The sequence below is a fragment of the Pan paniscus genome, chromosome 11 (genome assembly GCF_029289425.2).
Source record: "Pan paniscus chromosome 11, NHGRI_mPanPan1-v2.0_pri, whole genome shotgun sequence".
Classification (NCBI taxonomy): domain Eukaryota; kingdom Metazoa; phylum Chordata; class Mammalia; order Primates; family Hominidae; genus Pan; species Pan paniscus.
The window spans coordinates 44010230-44026198 of NC_073260.2; the positions used below are offsets into that span (position 1 = coordinate 44010230).

General features: G+C 45.2%; 1 protein-coding gene across 1 annotated transcript in view; it reads left to right on the forward strand.

Moving 5' to 3' along the window:
• Positions 1-5453: 5453 nt before the first annotated feature.
• Positions 5454-15969, forward strand: part of LOC129398674 (uncharacterized) — a 46614-nt gene continuing 36098 nt past the window's right edge. The window contains exons 1-3 of the mRNA XM_055117103.2: positions 5454-5613; positions 8259-8329; positions 13226-13519. Of these exons, the coding sequence (XP_054973078.1) occupies positions 5454-5613; positions 8259-8329; positions 13226-13519 (525 nt within the window). The remainder of the gene's footprint in view (positions 5614-8258; positions 8330-13225; positions 13520-15969) is intronic.

Consider the following 15969-nt stretch of genomic DNA (forward strand, 5'->3'; position numbering starts at 1 on the left):
TAAACACTCTCTTGACAAAATTATTTCTCTCTACAACCTCTCACCAGAAGGGCCCTGTTCCTTTTGCCCCCGCAAAAGGGAATTCCCACAGAGTAGGCAGGAACCAGTGATAATAACACCACCTCGAGATGCAGAAAGGACAACAGCTTGTATTGTTATGGAGAGGGGGAAGGTAGATAATAACCTGTTATACTCTTATAAGGAAAAAATCCTGTAGTGGGAGAGGGATTGATGAGCAAGTTCTAACTGGTGAGTTATTATGTAATAATGAGGAGTGCAGCATGAAGCCCAAGTCAAGATGCCAAAGAACCCTCTTGGTAATTACAGACCTCCGTCAGCAGCAGTGGTCGGTGGACTTGTGTTGAGAGCCTATTTTGCAGTAAGAGGAGAGGAGAAGCAAGACAAGGCAGGAATGGAGACCACCAGCAGGCTCTCTGCTGCGGTTTAAGAGTGAGAGCAGAACTATCCGTCGGTGAGGACTGGGTCAGACATCCAGAAAGTGAGGCCAATACTGGGGAAAAGACCAACCTACCACCAAAATTAGGAAAAGGCCATTGAAATTAGGGAAGAGGTATGAAAAACGATAAAATGGAAGGGTGCCAAGAAACAAAGACCTTCTCCTTCAAAAAAAATCCATGGACTGCAAGAGCAGTGGCCAGCCCCAATCCTTGTATTGTGACCGTGCCGTGTCGACAGGCATACTCGGCCCTTTTGTCAATAGATGCTTTTGCTTTTCCCACACAGCTTCCACTTACATGGCGGCATGGTAGGTTACCATGAATCATAGAAGCTCGTCATGAATCACGGAAGCTCGTCATGAATAAGCTGTAAGAGACCTTTGCCATCTTATATCCAGGAAGCCTGGAGAAGTGATATGACATGTCCAGTGTTAGCCAACAGCCCCAGCCCTTGGGTCAGCTTGAGAACCTGGATCTCTGGAGTCCAGTCCTATGTTTTTCTCTCTTAGTGTCCTCATTTTTTTCCCTGTTTGTTTCATGTTGCTAATTCCAATATTATGGTGACTGCTGTCTACACAACGACTCTAGCAGGAGTTTCCAAGCCTCTCAGCCATCCGTGTGTGTGTGCAGCATCATGCAGATGGTATATGTTTGCTCTAAAGGCAAACAGCTGCAGTGGAGGAAGCAATTAGCAAATTTCTGAATTATCCTTCTGATTCCACTTAAATTCCAAAAGCTAATTGGCCAAAATGTTCCTCCTTAATTAGAAGCAATTAATATGTGAAACCAGGTTTGCATTTCACAAGAGAGTGTGCATTTCACAATTGAAATTGCATAGTTCATTTACTAATGGTCTCTAATGGTCTGTAATCATAAGGCACACACAATTAAGGTGGGATTTTCAAAGCGTAAGTACGGAAGGAAGCCTGAATATATGAATTATTCTTCTGCTGCTGAGAATCCACTTTGGGCTGTAAAGTATCCACTTTGGGCTGTAAAACATACTTCATGCATGCACACGGTTGCCCAAACACATCCACATGCATAGGCAGTCCTGACCTGTCACCTTTGACCCCTTCTGAATTCCCTCCTCTCTACTCTCGCTCCCTCTCCCTGGGAAGGCTTGTCCTCTCTCCCTGACTCCACCAAGACACTCCCCCTCAGCAGCAATGCCAATAGAAATCTGTCCATGATAAAAACACTGATGGTTGGACCCCATCTTGGGTAGCAGTAATACCGATAACCAAAGCCACCGTTTCCTGCTTAATATGTGCCATGCTATAGCTTCTCTCACTAGATGAACCCAATAAATAAGATGTTGGCAGAGACTAGAAATGAGCAGGAAAGAGCGCGAAGATGCAGGAGGAAATACAAAAGATGAGAAAGACATGGGGCAGGGCAGCGAGGATGAGAAATAAAGAATTATGGAGGTGAACTCAGAAGGACAGAGGAAAGGGCCACACTTGAGTTAGAAGAAGTCAGAAGAATTGAGGCAAGGGCAGGCATTTCTCACTACACCACCCAAGTGATTTTAATGAGAAAGGCGGTGTTCTAAAGTGAAAATAGAAAGATGGATCATTAAAAAGCAGCGTCTTTGTTTTATGTACTGATGTTTTCCACTATTTCCTTTTCATTGTCCAAAATCAGAGTATGATAGATGTGTTTAGAGTAGGGTCCACAAACTATAGCCCGCAGGCCAAATCTGGACCCAACTTGTTTTGGTAAATAAAGTTTGCGCAACACAGCTCTGCCTATTTATTTATGTCTCGTCTAGGCCTGCTTTTGAGCTATAATGGCAGAGTTAAGTGATTGCAACAGAAACCGCATGGCCTATAAAGCCTAAAACATTTGCTATCAAGTCCTTTAAAGAAAGAGTTTGCCGTCCCTGATCTGGAGCGTAGTATCTCCACATCAAACCAAATAGGCACTTTTAGCCACTGTACAGACAGGCGCTGCTATTTCTTGATATTTCTCAAACATACCAGGCACTGTTCGGCCTCAGGGCATGCACTTATTCCTTCCTGCACCTGTAATATCAGTCTCCCAGACAGACACGTGGTTCATTCCCTTATGAAATTCAGGTCTTTGTAGAAATATCATCTTTTCATTGGGACCCTGCCTGACCACCCAGTTTAAAGTTGCAAATCCAGGCAGGGCGCACCTGTAATCCCAGCACTTTGGGAGGCCAAGGCGGGTGGATCACGAGGTCAGGAGATCAAGACCATCCTGGCTAACACGGTGAAACCCCATCTCTACCAAAAATACAAAAAATTAGCCAGGCATTGTGGCAGGTGCCTGTAGTCCCAGCTACTCGGGAGGCTGAGGCAGGAGAATGGCGTGAACCCGGGAGGCAGAGCTTGCATTGAGCCGAGATCGCGCCACTGCACTACAGCCTGGGCGACAGAGTGAGACTCCGTCTCAAAAAAAAAAAAAAAAAGTTGCAAATCCAATCCCCACCCCACTCAACACATCCCCTCTTCCTTTACTACTTAATTTTCTCCAGAGCATTTACCATTATCTAACATCCTTTATATTTTGCCAATGTATTTGTTTCTCTTTCTTATGCTGCTAGAATAATGTCAGCTCTTGGAAGACAGGGATTTTTTACTATTGTATCCACTACTTATTCCCAAAATCTAGAACAGAGCCTGGAACATAGTACTCTCAGTTTAGGACAGTATTTGTTATTTTTAAAAATGAGCCCTACAATGCATCTGCAGTATTATTCCTATTTCACAGATGAGAAAGCTAAATTCTGTGAGGTTAAATGACTTCCCAGAGATCGCAGTGCTAGTAAGGGGGAAAGGCAGCCATGGATTCCTGAGTTTGCAGGCTAAAGGATCGCGATGGGAACGGTTTCCAGAGCTACTGGTTGCTTCCACTGCTTGCTCATGCTGAAGCTAGCTCAGAGCGTAGCACCCTGCCTAGCCCCAGGCACCATGCTAAGTTCTGTGCAGGCTAAAATGATGAATATGACAGTTCCTGACAAAAAGAACCTTAAACTTCTTTAAGTTTCAGTGTCGAACTCCTGGGCTCAAGTGATCCTCCTGCCTCGGCCTCCCAAAGTGTTGGGATTACAGGAGTGAGCCACCACGCCCAGCCTACGATGCATTATTTTTAAGAAGGAGTATATTAGGTACAATGAGGCTCAAAGGGATGGATAGATCAGAAAAGATGTCCTGGAAGACGTGGCATTTGAATTTGGCCTTGAAAGCTAGGATTTCAGCAGATAGAAATTGTGGGAAGGGCATTATCAAAAGGAAGGAAGAGCTTGAGCTGAGTCCCAGAGGTTAAGAAAGTAGAGGTGGCGTGGCGCGGTGGCTTGCTCCTGTAATCCCAGCACTTTGGGACCGAGGCAGGTGGATCACCTAAGGTCAGGAGTTTGAGGCCAGCCTGATCAACATGGTGAAACCCTGTCTCTACTAAAATACAAAAATTAGCCAGGCATGGTGGCACGCACCTCTAATCCCTGCTACTTGGGAGGCTGAGACAGGAGAATCGCTTGAACCTCGGAGATGGAGGTTGCAGTGAGCCGAGATCGTACCACTGCACTCCAGCTTGAGTGACAGAGAGAGACTTTGTCTCAATAAAATAAAAAAATAAAATAAAATAAAATAAAGTAGAGCTGTGTCTGAAAAACAAACAGCCCATTTTGCAGGAGCAGATGCCACCCATGAGCTGTGGTTCTGAGTGTGGTTCTAGGACTGACAGTTTCAGTGCCAAGTGAGAAATTGCTAGACATGCAAACACATAGGCCCCGTCCCAGCCCCACTAAGTCGGAATTTCTGGGTTGGAGGCCCAGAAATCTGGGTTTCAATTAGCCTTCCAGGAGATTCTTAATCTTCTGAAAGTTAAGAAGTGCCCATGTAAGGTGCACTGGAAGAAGGTGACATTGAATGCTAAACTGAAGACAATGGCCATTATCTGTTTGCAAAGCAGTGACACCCTCTCGAAGACTGTTGAACAGATACGTGATTGTACCTGTGATTTAGAGCTCCACCAGATGGATGAGAAGTGCAGAAAGAGAACGTTGAAGTGGGAAGATCATAGAAACTTTTTATATTGGTTGCAAAATGGAAACAAAGAAGCAACCTGTTATTCTTCATAAACATGTTTCCCAACATCCACTCACTATTCAGGTCCCCATAACCTAATTTCCTTCTAGAAGAACCATCCCATTTCCCACTCTCAGTCTGTTTGGTTCAGACAGTGCTACCTTCATCGCAGGGTCCAGGGTTGTTCATGTGACTCAGACAGTCCAATAAGAGTATTACATTCTCTTGGCCAACGTTATTGGTTTGAGGATAAGAGCATGGACCAATCAGAATGTGTTACATGTTGTGAAGCTTTGTCTGAAACATAGAATGTGCTTTTCCATGGGTCTTTAATCTAAAAATCTGTAGCCTTAAGGGAATTGAGGGTGGGGGCCTTTTCTGAGAAAGGAGCGAATACAGCAGAAAACAGATTAAATGAAGGAAGAGGAAGAAGTCAACTCTGATTACATCATTTGAACCCCGGGTCAAGCTGTACCCAAAGCTAAATCTATTTCTGCTAAACTTTCCTTTCTAACAGGCCTTTGTGCTCAGGGCAATTGGAATGAGACTTTTTGTCTTGATTGACCCAAACTCAGTCATGGCTCTGGACTTCAGATAAGGGAGTCACAGACTCGTAAGATGTTTGCAGGCTTTGGACTATGATTCAGAGAAGAGAGGGAAAGTCAAGGGCAGTTGACAGTGTTGCAGGATGGATTCCATGAGAAGCAGACTGTGAGAGGGAGCGTTGTGTGCGCGAAGAGCACACGGGGGTGGTCCCAAGTCAGCGCCTGTGGGGGAGTGAAGAAGCAGCACTGCGCAGTGGAGGAAGACAAATTGTCATGCGGCTGAGGCTATGCGGAGCTGAGATGCCCTTTGGAGTTGGCTCAGGTTAGGGCAAGGAGGCCAGAGCCTCACGCCCTCACATTGACCCGTCATTGGATGCAGGTGGCCACCAGGAGACATGATCTTGGGCCACACGTTTCTCTTCCATACAGTGCAACTCTCAAAGAAGGATTCAACTGAGCCATCGGCCAGCGCACTCCCACAGCCGGAGGACAGAGTGCTGAGTCAGGGTGTGGGTGGAGGGGCAGGGCGCTCAGGACCACCAGGTTCCCAGCGGGGTGAGCAGCTGTGAGGAGACTGAGCCCTGCAGCTGGAATGAGGAAGTGGGAGGAGCAGATGGCATCAGAGAGAGGACAGATTTCGTTTTGAGCTGGTGGCATTTAAACGCTGGAGAAGGTGTCGACCTGGGATCAATGGGAATAGAAACCACGGTTGATGAACCCTGGCCCAAAGAGAGCACAGACAGAGATAGTGGGGAGCTCAGAGCTCAGGGAGTGGAGGGAAGAAAATGTGGAGCCCATAGGCCGGGCGCGGTGGCTCACGCCTGTAATTCCAGCACTTTGGGAGGCCGAGGCTGGCGGATCACGAGGTCAGGAGATCCAGACCATCCTGGCTAACACGGTTAAACCCCGTCTCTACTAAAAATACAAAAAGAAATTAGCCGGGCGTGGTGGCAGGCGCCTGTAGTCCCAGCTACTTGGGAGGCTGAGGCAGGAGAATGGCGTGAACCTGGGAGGCGGAGCTTGCAGTGAGCAGTGCTCAAGCCACTGCACTCCAGCCTGGACGACAGAGCGAAAGAAAGAAAAGAGGAAGGAAGGAAGGAAGGAAGGAAGGAAGGAAGGAAGGAAGGAAGGAAGGAAGGAAGGAAGGAAGCGAGCGAGCGAGGGAGGGAGGGAGGGAGGGGAAGGGGAAGGGAAGGAGGGAGGGTGGAAGGGAGGGAGGTAAGGGAGAAAATTTGGAGCCCATGAAGGGGAGGGAAGGAGAAGCTAAAGAGGCAGCAGAAACCAGGCCGTGTTGCCAGATGATAACAATATAAATAGCAAATGCTTATAGACTCTTGACTGTGTGCCAAACAGTATTTACTGTAGAACGTTGTTCTACATTCTTAGCTCGTATTATTTCTTCATAGGAAACAAAGGAGGTGACGGCCAGTGAGTGGGGTGGGGTAATCTGCTGATGAGCAGTTAAATCAGGGAAGTTAAATTAGCAGTTAAATTAGGGAAGCATCTGGACTCTGCATGTAAGGTGGATATTTTAAAAGTCATCAAAAAGGAGTTTGTGTGTTTGCTGAAGAATTGTGTCCCCACTCTCTTCATTGCTGTTCTTTTAACAGCTTTATTGGGATATCATTCACATACCATACAATTCACCCATGTAAAGTATATTATAATTCAATCATTTTTATATTCACAGAGTTGTGGAACCATCACCATAGGCAATCTTAGGACAATTTTGTTACCTTCAAAAGTAACTCCATACCCTTTAGCACTCACTCCCCCCCCCACTCCCCCCCCACACCCCCCCCTCACCCCGTCTGCCACAACCGGTGCCTGTTCACCTGTGCAACCCTAGGCAATCATGAATCTACTTTCTGCCCTGCTCTGGATGTTTCCTATGAATGCAGTCTTATAGTATGCAATCTCTTGTGTCTGGTTTCTTTCACTTAGCATAATGTTTTTTCCAGTTTCATCCATGTGATAGCATAAATCAACACTTCATTCCTTTTTATGTCCAAATAATATTCCATTGTATGGCTATCCACATTTTGATTGTCTTTTATCAGTTGATGAACGTGTGGATGATGTCTGCTTTTTGACTATTATGAATAATGCTGCTGTGAACATTTGTGCACAGGTTTTTTCAAACACTTGTTTTCCATTTTCTTAGGTGTACACCTAGGAGTGGAGTTGCTGGGTCTCTGTTTGGCTTTTTGAGGAGCCACCAAACTCTTTTCTGCAGTGGCTGCACCATTTTATCTTATCACCAGCAGTGTAAGAGTGTTCTGATTTCCCCATGTCCTCACCAATATGTGTGATTATCTGAATGTTCATTCTAGCCATCCTAATAGGGATGAGGTAGCATCCCAATGTGATTTTTTGGGTTCCGTGTAGATTAGACTGAACTTCTTGCCCATGCTGACATTAAACTCACATGCAAAGAGATGGACACACACACATCTCACATGGGGAAACGAGCTCAGGGGGGCGAACCAGGGTAGTCCCTTGGGAACGCCCAGCTCTGAAAGAGGAGAGAGGCACACAGGAAGAATAGGAGTGCTTGGCATCTGAAAGCACAGGGCGAGAATAAAGCCAAGCACCGACCATCCTAAGGAATGACCCGACCCTTGACCTTCCACTTCAGCAGTGTGAAGATATTCTCCATTTTGTTCTTGAAGTGGCCATGGATTTAGTCCACCCCATGTTCCACCCCCGCCCATCACCACCTGTTCTGGGGGCTGGGGTGAGGAAGGAAGGAGCAGGATGGGTCCTTTGAGCCCAATTAACACACACATTTTGCTTCCAAAGCTTATTGTGCACCTTATGCCAAGATTTGAGTAGGACTCAACTTAACCAGTATATGTAAAAGTCTTCTTGGAACTTGGAGAAAACAGATGATGCATAATGCTGTGTCGCAGATTATTAAATAATACTAACAGGCAGATCAGGGGCAGGCTTCAGGAAGGGGTAAGCACAGCCTAGAAATTCAGAGGCAGGAAGGATCACTGTGGGCTGGCAGGGCCATTTTGATATTTCTGTGGCAGGAGGGACTGGTTTCTGAGATGACCTTTCTGGCAGGGCTGTAGTCACCTGCCAACCTAAGAATGAAAGTTTAGGAGAGGATGAGAGCAGAGATAGTGTCCAAAATAGATTTGACGTCTTTGCCAAGGACTGTGCTTTACACTTATTCTCTATGTAACTTTTAGAGCAGGCCTGTGTGCCAGACATGAAGTGCCAATTTGCAATCGAAGAAGCTGAGGCTCAGAGAGGGTATCAGGTAGAGTTCAACCAGAGAAGCAGAGCCAATAGAAGAGATGAGAAATAGATAGACAGACAGACATATAGATGATAGATAGATAGATGATAGATAGATAGATAGTTAGATAACAGATGATAGAAGATTGATAGATGATAGATAATAGATGATTGATAGATGATAGATGATAGATGACTGATAGACAACAGATAGATGATAGATGATTGATAGATGATATATAATAGGTCATTATAGATAGATGATAGACTGATAGATAGATGATTGATAGACAATAGATAGATAGATAGATAGATAGATAGATAGATAGATGAAAGATAGGTGATAGATAATAGAGGGATAGATAGATGACAGATAGATAGATAGATGATAGATAGATAGATAGATAGATAGATAGATGATAGATAAATAGATAGATTAATTACCAAAAACACTGGCTTATGAAAGTCTGGGGTTGTCCTCAGGACAGACAGTCAGGAAGGGGAGATCATGAGCAGGCTGGAGCCCCATAGGCATGAGCTGAAGCCTCTTATTCATATACAATCTCTAAACATAGGAAAGCCTATACCTTCTTTTAAAGGTCTTCAAACTGATTAGGTCAGGCTCACCTATAATAACCTCGTTTTTGATCAGCTTGAAGGGGATTGATCTGGGACTTTCATCACATCTGTAAAATACCTTCACAGCAGTACCCACATTAGTGCTTGAGGGAATACCTGGGAGAAGGTGCATGCATGCTACAAAATGGCCACTGCTTCCCTTCTATCCTCCAATTCTCCAAAAAGAAAATCTCTTGTATCCCACCCTAACCAGAAACATACTCAAAAGAGAATGCTGGGGTCTGTAGCTGAGCCTAGACCAGGCAACACATCAGAAGCTGTCACCATCACAGATCACAGAGAGGTTAAGGAACTCTGTTGGTCAGGATTCCATTACAGGGAACAGATTTCACTCTCCCTAGTTTAAGCAAAAATATTTATTACAAGGTAATGAATGGTTTACAGAATTATTGAGAAGGCTGGAGGGAAAACTGTGGGATGAGCTTTCAGAAGCAATGCCAATACAACAGAGGCAGACCACCAAGAGGGTTTCTGCCTCTTTTAAGATCAAGAAGCCACCAGTCAAACTGGAAAGTCCTTGACAACTCCTGAACCAAGCCACCAAAACCATGCTTCCCAGAAGAAATACCAGTAACAACACAAAAATGGCCTCGTACTCATTTCTGCGTTCTGCTTTCTCTGACCACACCAAATGTGTAGGACCTAAACACTAGGTCCTAACCCCTAGCTGCAAGGGAGTCTGGGAAATGTTTTCAGTTTCTCATCTCTGAGATACAAGATGAATGGACATAGAGTACCAATCCACGGCAGTAATACACTCAAGATCCTTCTGCCATGAAGGAGCAAAGTCAGGATTCAAACCCAGGTCGTGCTCTTGACCCCCAGAGTGCACTTCATCCCATGATCTGGAATGGCCTTTCTTCCCTTGCCACATTGGGGGCTTGTCTCAGTCTGTTTGCACTGCTATAACAAAATACCACAAACTGGGTAGCTTCTAAACAAAGACATTCATTTCTCATGGTTCTGGAGGCTCAGAAGTCCAAGATCAAGGTGCCGGCAGGTTCAGTGTCTGGTGAGGGCCTGCTTCCTGACTCATAGATGGCCCCCTCTCAATGCACCTTTGTAAGGTGGATGGGGCAAGGCAGCTCTTCAGGGCCTCTTTTATGAGGGCACTAATCTCATTCATGAGGCCCTCCCAAAGGTCTTACCTCCCAATACCATCACACTGGTGATTAGGCTTAACATGTGATCTGGGGGGACACAACTCACATCATAGCAGGCCTCTTTCTTGCAAGTATTTCTGGTCTCTTCTAAGTATACATTTACTGGCTATATCCACAGTTTCCATTCTTGTCATCAGCTGCAGAATATTCTGAAACAGTCCATACGGGAGGAAATGAAAATGATCAGTTTTTGTCTCCAGCCCATCTGCATCACCTCAGGATTGGGAAGGCTGCAGTGTGTACAATCCACTTTTCTTCCCGAGCCAGCCATGTTAAAATGCTTCTGTTTATGGATGTCTACAAAGCAGTGACTGGGCAATTCAGTCCAGTGGTCTCAGGGACCCCTGGAAACGTAGGAGGCACTTGGAAAAAAACAAAACAAAATCTATGGCCATGATAATAGAAAGTACCTGTAGTGAAAACCCTGCCTTCCTCGGGTCTTTTCTTTGTGTCCTAGTCTATCAGCCCCACACCCCAAAATTCCTAAATAAGCCCCAGTGAACAAACTTGGGCAGCTTCTGGGCAGGCACATGAGTGCCGCAGCACGGCGTTCTCGAAGGAGCTGCGACAGCCATGGAAGGCCAGTTCCTGAATGAAGAAAGACCTGCATGAGTCAGTGATGCTCCTTCACACCGGGAGGAACCTGGAAATAAACAGTTTAAAGGCTCTCAAGGGAACCAAATTCACATTCCGGGCAAATGTCCCTGTATTAGTCAGTTCTCGCACTGCTATAAAGAACTATGTGAGACCGGGTAATTTACGAAGAAAGAAAAACTTCTTTCTTCATAAAGAAAAACTTGACTCACTGTTCCACAGACTGAACAGGAGGCATGGCTGGGGAGGCCTCAGGAAACTTACGATCATGGTGGAAGGGGAGGCACGTCTTCCTTGTCACAAATAAATATGTACACAGGTTTTGCTATGCCACCCTTAGGTGTATACAGTTGAATACAAATGTGCAGTGTTTACATAATGAACCACCTGAGGAAAGGTTATTTCCTTAAAACAAAGGTTTAAATGGCTGGAGAAGGAGAAAGAAAGCAAAGGGGAAAGTGCCACACACTTTTAAAAACTAGATCTCATGAGAACCCACTACCATGAAAACGGCAAGGGAGAAATCTGTCCCCATGATCCAATCACCTCCCACCAGGCCCTTCCTCCAACATGGGGGATTACAGTTCAACATGAGATTTGGGCAGGGACACAGATCCAAACCATATCCATCCCTAACAGCAAAGTTTCAGGTACATGGTGCAGAACTCCAAAATTTATAAATCCAAACAAATGGATTTTTCCGACACAATTGTACAACTTCTTTGCAGGGAAGCATTCACACAGTAAACCTTTGTTTTAAGGAAATAACCTTTCCTCAGGTGGTTCATTATGTAAACACTGCACATTTGTATTCAACTGTATACACCTAAGGGTGGCATAGCAAAACCTGTGTACATATTTATTTGTGACAATTTATCTGGAAGATTAGAAAAATCCTTGCATATATTAGAAAAATATATGCAGAGACCATATATTTACTGACACTGAAAAATGTTCATGACCTACTATCAATGAAAACGTTGATTACCCAAAAATGTAGGCACATTATAATCCTGTTTCTGAAAAAAAAAAAAAATGTATCTTTATATAAGAGTAGAGGCAGGCCCGGCACGGAGGCTCATGCCCGTAATCCCAGCATTTTGGGAGGCCTAGACAGGTGGATCACTTGAGGTCAGGACTTTGAGACCAGCCTGGACAACATGGTGAAACCCCGTCTCTACTAAAAATACAAAAATTAGCTGGGTGTGGTGGCACGCACCTGCAGTCCCAGCTACTTGGGAGGCTGAGGTGGGAGAATTGCCTGAACCTGGGAGGCAGAGCTTGTAGTAAGCCGAGATGGTGAAACTGTACTCCAGCCTAGGTGACACAGCAAGACTGTATCAAAAAAAAAAACAGAAAATGTATATTTTTATTATATTATTATAGTATTCATACAGATGAAATTTAATATTGATTATTGATATCAACTTTATATTATTGAATAATTATAATTATTACTTAATATGTCATATATTATTCATTACATTATTTCCTTATATGATTTTTAAAAATTGTTTTAAATTACTTTTAAAATTTGCTGTGGGTACATAGTAGGTGTATATATTTATGGGGTATATTTGGTGTTTTGATACCAGCATGCAATGTGAAATAAGTACACCATGAAGAATGGGCTATCCATCCCCTGAACATTTATACTTTGAGTTGCAAACAATCCAATTAACACTCTTTAAGTATTTTTAAATGTACAATTAAGTTATTATTAACTATAGTCACCCTATTGTGCTGTCAAATAGTAGGTCTTACTCATTCTTTCTTACGTTTTGTACTAACCATCCACACCTCCCCCCAGCCCCACACTCCCCTTCCCAGCCTCTGGTAACCATCCTTCTACTCTCTATGTCCATGAGTTCAACTGATTTGATTTCTGGATCCCACTAATAAATGAGAACATGCGATGTTTGTCTTTCTGTGCCTGGCCTTTTTCACTTAACATAATGACCTCCAGTTCTGATATGACTGTTTTGTGGGATTTATACTTTGCGTGTATTTTTTGTTTGTTTGTTTTTTGAGAGGGAATTTCACTGTCACCCAGGCTGGAGTGCAATGGTGCAATCTGGGCTCACTGTAACCTCCGCCTCCCAGGTTCAAGCCATTCTCCTGCCTCAGCCTCCCTGGTAGCTCGGATTACAGGCGTGCGCCACCATGCCTGGCTAATTTTTGTATTTTTAGTAGAGACGGGGTTTCACCATGTTGGCCAGGCTGGTCTCGAACTCCTGACCTCAAGTGATCCGCCCGCCTTGGCCTCCGAAAGTGCTGGGATTACAGGCTGAGCCACTGCGCATGTGTATCACAGAGCCGTGTATCAGTATTTTTAAGTTAGTCTGTCAAAAACAACCTTGATTTCACGAGACACATGTTAAAGAGATTTTGTGATTGTCCTTTCTCCCTTGCTTTCCTCGTCTGGCTCCTGGCTGCCCCTTGGCCCGGCGCCTCTCGCTCGCTCTATTCCTTCTCCCCGCGGCTGCCTCGTGCCGGCCGCACCTTCTCGCCGCGGACCGGAGCCGGGGCAGGAGCCGGGGCAGGAACCCGGGCAGAAGCCGGGGCAGGAACCAGGACAGGAAGCGGGGCAGGAACCAGGAGAGGAAGCAGGGCAGGAGCCGGGCAGGAACCCCGCAGGAGCCAGGTGTCTGAGCCCCGCCCCGCCGCGGGGGAGAGGCCGCCGGGAGCCGGGGCCGCCCAGAGCCGCAGCCGCCGCGCGGGCAGGGCCGGGCCGGGCCGGGCCGGGCCGGGCGCGCGGGCACAAAGGGGCCGCTGCACATGGCAGGCAGGCGAGCAGATGCCAGCAGACAGCTTTTGTGAGTCCCTTCATGTTAATTAACTTTTGTGAGAACCTTCATGTTAATTAACTTTGCTTCAGCTTTCCCTAGACTTGAAAGCTCTGGAGTGGTTTGTTTTTGTAAAATGCTTTGACTCCAGGGAAAGCCGCTTCAAGGGGGAAAAAAGGAGAAACAAAAAGAAAGAAAGGGAAAATTTTTAAGTGGGGCTTTGCTTACCAGCAAATTTCTTCCCCTTGGCTCCGTCTCCCCCTCCCCCACAAGCAGGGACTCAACCATCAGAGAGAATTTTAATGGCCTTTTTCTTACCCTAAAACATAAACCCGAAGCAGACCTCCCCGTGGCAGTGGGGGCTCGGCTGGCTGCATCCGGGGACAGGGAACAGGTGTGTGCAGGCAGGGCCGCCTGTGTTTCCAAGGAAGCAAATCAAAGTGTGAAGGGCCCTGGACTAATGTACTCCCAGTTTAGAGAAATGGGGACATGGAGCTAGATTTGTGGGGGCCAGTTCTGATAAGTAACAAATGTGCTCACCCACAGAGTCTCAGGGCCCCAGGGTGAGATGCAGGGGGTGGGTCTGCTGCTTCCAAGACTTCTTCCTGGGACAGGACCGGTTGTTAAAGTTTAACCGAGGCCAAGTAAAAAGAGACAGTGCTGGAAAGTGGAAGATCTAGCCAGCCACCCAGCTGTTTATTAATATAAAGGCGGCACAGCATCAAACCACTGACTCAAACCACTGACTCACCTCTTCTTCCCCCAACATCTTCTTATGAAAATTTTTGAACAAACGGAAAAAGTTGAAAGAATTATGCAATTAATACCCATATACCCACCACCTACTTTCTGTAATTAATATTTTGCTATATTTGCTTTTATCACGCGTATGACCACCTGTCTGTCCCCATCTTACCTGTCCACCAAGTCGTCTTATTTTTAAGAATTTCAAGTTGCTAACATCAGTATTCTTCAATCTTTAACACTTCAGCATGTAGTTATCTAACTCTAGTTAGATAACTAGAGTTCAATCTTCGTTTATTGCTCATGGATTTTTTTCTTTTACTTTTTCTTTTTTTTTTTTTTTTTTTTGAGAGGGAGTCTCGCTCTGTCGCCCAGGCTTGAGTGCAGTGGCGCAATCTCGACCCACTGCAAGCTCAGCCTTCCAGGTTCACGCCATTCTCCTGCCTCAGCCTCCCGAGTAGCTGGGACTACAGGCGCCCGCCACCACACCCGGCTAATTTTTGGTATTTTTTAGTAGAGACGGGGTTTCACCACGTTAGCCAGAATGGTCTCAATTTCCTGACCTTGTGATCCGCCCGCCTTGGCCTCCCAAAGTGCTGGGATTACAGGCGTGAGCCACCGCGTGCGGCGGCTCATGGATTTTTTAAGGTAAAAAGTACATACAGTAGAATGCACAAATAAGTGGAAATTTGATGAATTTTCACAATGCATACAGTTTGCTTTTTCTTTTTACTTTTAATTTTTTTTTTTTTTTTTTTTTGAGATGGATTCTCGCTCTGTCGCCCAGGCTGGAGTGCAGTGGCACAATCTCGGCTCACTGCAAGCTCCGCCTCCCAGGTTCACGCCATTCTCCTGCCTCAGCCTCCTGAGTAGCTGGGACTACAAACTCCCGCCACCACGCCCGGCTAATTTTTTGTATTTTTAGTAGAGATGGGGTTTCACCGTGTTAGCCAGGATGGTCTCCATCTCCTGACCTCGTGATCCGCCCGCCTCGGCCTCCCAAAGTGCTGGGATTACAGGCGTGAGCCACCGCGCCCGGCCACTTTACTTTTAATTTGAAGTAATTTCGCACTTGCCAAAAAGTTGCAAGCACAATCCACAGATCTCTTATTTGCTCTTTACCCAGATTCCCACTTTTTTAACAAGTTGCAAGTAAGTTGCATACATTATATACCTTTATTTCTTAATAATTCCATATTTTCTAAGGACAAGGCTATTCTCTGATTTAGAAAATTTGATTTTGATATAACACTTTTATTTAAACTACTGTCCATATTCCAATTTTGACAACTGCCCCAGTAATTTTCTTTATAACATTTTCCTCCAATACAAGTTCCAGTCCTTTGCGAACTATGGTTTCAGCTTTACTAAATCTCTTTCATCTTGTTTAATGCTTTTTGGCTTAAATGCTACTTTGTCTTAAACTGTCATAACAATCCCTGAATTCTTATTGTTTCTATTAACCTGGTAAATTTTTGTTTTTATTCCTTATTTTTTACTCGTTTTGAATCACTGTGTTTTAGATGTGTCTTTTGATCACAGCATAGACTTCGGTTTTGCTGTATGAGCCAACTGTTCTGTTTTGTTTTGTTTTGTTGAGACACAGTCTTGCTCTGTTGCCCAGGCTGAAGTGCAGTGGCATGATCTCAGCTCACTGCAATTTTTGCCTCCCAGGTTCAAGCGATTCTTGGGCCTCAGCCTCCTGAGTAGCTGGGATTACAGGTGTGTGCCACCAC